This window comes from Cricetulus griseus, chromosome 3 (genome assembly GCF_003668045.3).
Source record: "Cricetulus griseus strain 17A/GY chromosome 3, alternate assembly CriGri-PICRH-1.0, whole genome shotgun sequence".
Taxonomy (NCBI): Eukaryota; Metazoa; Chordata; class Mammalia; order Rodentia; family Cricetidae; genus Cricetulus; species Cricetulus griseus.
The window spans coordinates 190,916,906-190,920,847 of NC_048596.1; the positions used below are offsets into that span (position 1 = coordinate 190,916,906).

The 3,942-nt window shown below is 41.9% G+C and overlaps 1 protein-coding gene across 1 annotated transcript; it reads left to right on the forward strand.

Moving 5' to 3' along the window:
* The first annotated feature begins 1,233 nt into the window (after nucleotides 1–1,233).
* Nucleotides 1,234–2,971, forward strand: LOC118237729 (la-related protein 4-like). Its single transcript, XM_035441459.1, is given in 4 exon segments — nucleotides 1,234–1,872; nucleotides 1,874–2,158; nucleotides 2,160–2,597; nucleotides 2,711–2,971. Coding segments are annotated over 4 exon segments (1,482 nt in total). The 5' UTR covers nucleotides 1,234–1,248; the 3' UTR covers nucleotides 2,846–2,971.
* The last annotated feature ends 971 nt before the right edge of the window (nucleotides 2,972–3,942 follow it).

Here is a 3,942-nt window from a genome sequence, read left to right on the forward strand (position 1 = left end):
AGTTAAGCCACTAATTAGCTACACACCTAAGACACTAGTTAGCCATTGATTACAGGCAGTTGTCCCAACCTGCAGGATGTCAACATGGGGCAAGAGAGTAAGGGATATCGAATGGGGACAAGAGATGGAAAAAGAATGACCATAAGACAGGATTCTGATTAAGCGACAAACTTTACTTTTTTCAGGCTAGCTTCTATAGTCAAGATTGGGGAGGGGGCAAAATGGGTTGTTTGTGCACAAGGTGTTAGTATAGGCAGGATATTAGGAAACCACCAACAGGATGTTTGGCAGGGTAAAGAGTTCATGAGTGCCGGGCATTGGTGGCTCACTCCTTTAATCCCAGCACTCGGGAGGCAGAGGCAGGCGGATCTCTCTGAGTTCAAAGCCAGCCTGGTCTCCAGAGCAAGGAGAGGCTCCAAAGCTACACAGAGAAATCCTGTCTCAAAAAAAAAAAAAAGAGTTCATGAGTAAAAGTTCCAGGAAGGGGTTGCCTAGTTGACTGAGCCTGTGGATGCTGTCCTCGAACTAGCCTATGTCGACCAGGCTGGTCTTGAACTCACAGAGATCAGCCTGCCTCTGCCTCCTGAGTCCTGGGAATTTAGGTGTGCACCACCACAGCCGGGCCTTGGGACTTTTTTGAAGGCAGGTTATTACTATGTAGCCCCGGTTGGTCTCTAGCTGACCTTTAAAACACAGAGATCTCCCTTTTCTCTGCCTCCCTTGTACTGGGATTAAAGGCGTGTACCACCACTATGGAGCCAGAGCAGACAGGTTTCTTGAAGCCCTTTTTTATTTTTGTTTTTGCTGTTCAAATGATTGACAGGCCCATATTGGATCAACCCCTAAGGGGCAAAGCAGCATAATTTCTTTGTTCTTTATCAGAAAGCCTCAACCGAGATAGTAATTTTAGGGTCTTTTTTACAGTTTAAGACCACAACAACGACAAGCAAGCCTCAGCCCAGGGCAAGAGAGAAGATGTCATTGATTCAGGGAGTCAATAGGGAGTCGCAGTAGCAGCCTGAATGATCCTGCAGGGAGGACGCAGAGAAGTCACTCTGCGTGGAGCTGGTAATAAATAAAAGTACTGGTTTAAATGCTAATGCCAAAGTATGGCAAGAAATTCATTCTGGAAATCCAGATGGCACTCCTCTGAATGAAAGTTTCTGGCATGAAAAAGCAGCCACATCTGGATTTTTTCCTGAGGGTAATACAGAAACTTCAGAAGATATATGCAAGGAATATGAAGTAATGTATTCTCTAGCTTGGGAGTCCACAAGGAATACTTCAGACATGGAGGAGAAAGATGATGGAATGATTTCAGGACCCGAAGATCTGCATTACCAAATAAACGATGCATCTGGAGAAAGCAGCTCAACAATTTCTACAGAAGATTTAAAAGAATGTTTGAAAAAACAATTAGAGTTCTGTTTCTCCCGAGAAAATTTATCAAAGGATCTTTACTTGACATCTCAAATGGATGGTAATCAGTTCATTCCAATATCGACAGTTGCCAACCTGGAGGAAATAAAAAAACTGACCACAGACCAAACTTTAATTCTTGAAGTGTTGAGATCTTCTCCTCTAGTACAAGTTGATGAAAAGGGAGAGAAGGTGAGACCAAGTCATAAGCGTTGTATTGTAATTCTCAGAGAAATTCCTGAAACAACACCATTAGAGGAGGTAAAAGCTTTGTTTAACAATGGAAACTGCCCCAAAGTGATAAGCTGTGAATTCCAACAAAACAGCACCTGGTATGTCACTTTCCAGTCAGTCACAGATGCACAACAGGCTTTTCAATATTTAAGGGAAGAAGTTAAAACATTTCAGGGCAAGCCAATCATGGCAAGGATAAAAGCCACTGCTATATTTTTTGGCTAAGAATGAGTATCCATTAATGGATTCTAGTATGTATACTCAACCCATTCAGACGCCAACTCAATATCCCTCACCAGTCTTTATGCAGCCAGTGCATTACACTCATCAGCAGTACCCAGGGTACAGTACTGTGCCTCAGTCTTGGTTTCCAAGTCCTGCACCTTACTATGTAACACTGCCAGCTCCTTTTCACATTGGTAGTTTTGTGAATGGCTTTAGCTCACTAGGATCATATGAAACAAATGATATTGCTATTAATATTTGCGCACCATTCCAAAACAATCCTTGGCAGAACTCATTTTAGGTCATCCCGTGGTTCAGAACACTCAACAGAAGGATCTGTATCATTAGGGGATGGACAATTGAGCCGATCTAGTTCAAGGAACTTTCACTCTGAACAACATAACCCTACAGTAACAGGGAATCAAAAACAAATTTATCTTTCAAAGGATGCTCCCATTTTAGAGATGGATCAGGACAGGGACTTTGGTAGAGGCAGGAGAACTCTTTTCAGAGGTGGAAGACAAAGAGAAGCTGAAAAGATCAAAAGACCCCAGCCTTCAACAACTGAAGCAAAAGTTTCAACACCAAAGTTTGACTTAGTAGCTACAAATGTTCCTCCTTTACCTGGAAGTTCATCAAGAATGCGAGATGAACTTGTGTTGGAGAATAGAATGTCTGATGTCTCTAAAGATGTCAAGAAAGAAAAGGATAGTGAAGAAGTGAGTGTTAGTTTCCCAGTGCATTCATAGCATGAACAGAAAGACTTTGCTTCTGCCCAGCAACTCAGCTTAAATCCCAGTCCTTCGTCTAAAGCCGAGCTTCCTGCAGTAAGCACAACTCAGCAAGAGAAGGATCAAAGGGAGTATTCCTCACTGCCAAAGGATGTTATCAACCAGATGACTGTACCAGTTTCCTCCCCAGCTATTGCAAAGCCATCAAGGCCACACACTGCTTCACCTGGCAGTAGTAAGGTAAACACACCCACAGCTGTGAGTCTACAGGAACCTCGAAAGTTAACTTACGCTGAAGTGTGTTGGAAGCCTCCTAAAGAACCAGCTTCAGTTCCTGTACAACCGCTAACGGAAATGCCTTCTAATGTGGCAACTCCCACCAGAAATAAAGAGAATGGAGTGCCCAAGAAGCCTGTTGAGAAAACACACGAGAAACCAGAAACAAGGTCTAGGAAGTATCATTCTGTCTTTCGAGGCAATACCATTCCAAGGGAGCAGCTGTAAAAATCAGGGAACAGAGACACCAGTTTAGCCATAGGACTACACCTCAGGAAGTGTCTCAAAGTAAAGGGAAAGAGCGGTTTGTCCCGCCAGATCACCAAAACAAAAGCAAAACGTAAATAAAAACTACTCAGAAACTTGTCTCTTCCCACTAAACTTGAGCCTATAATGCACTGTTTTGAAGGGAGGAAGTAGCCAGGAAAGATGGGAAGTATGTCCTTATATATGATATATTTGGGAATTTTAAGATGAGCCAAACTTCAACTCGAAGTGATTTTCAAATGTTGGAGATTTCCAATGAGTATAAATATATATAAATATTTATATGTAAGCATACATTAAATAAAAGTGTTCTATTTTTGCTTTTGATGTTAATTTGTAGGGATTTCTGCCTGGAATCAATTTTGATGTTTCAGGTTTAGTTTGGGAAAGAAAACAAAAAATATTATACATCCTTCAGTATAGGAGATGAGGGAGTACAAGAATAAAGTTTTTGAAGAACCATTTCGGTAAAAATTAGACATTAATTTTTATATTCTATTAAAAGTTTGGCTTGAAAACAGCCATCTCTGAAGAATGACCTTGTGTTGCAGAGCAGGTCAGTAGATGAGGTGTCTGTTCTGTACAAAGTGATTGAAGCCAAATCTTTTGTCATGTTAGTAAATGATTTGAAACCTGAATGTAATACCCTCACTGGCTCCCAGACAGGAATCTCCCAAGCATCCCTGACGTTCCCACAGACTTCCTGGAATGTCTTCCAGGGTGGCAGTTGCTGATCTCCTAGCATGTCTGCTGATCACACTGTCTCCTACTAAGACCAGAGCTCCCATCT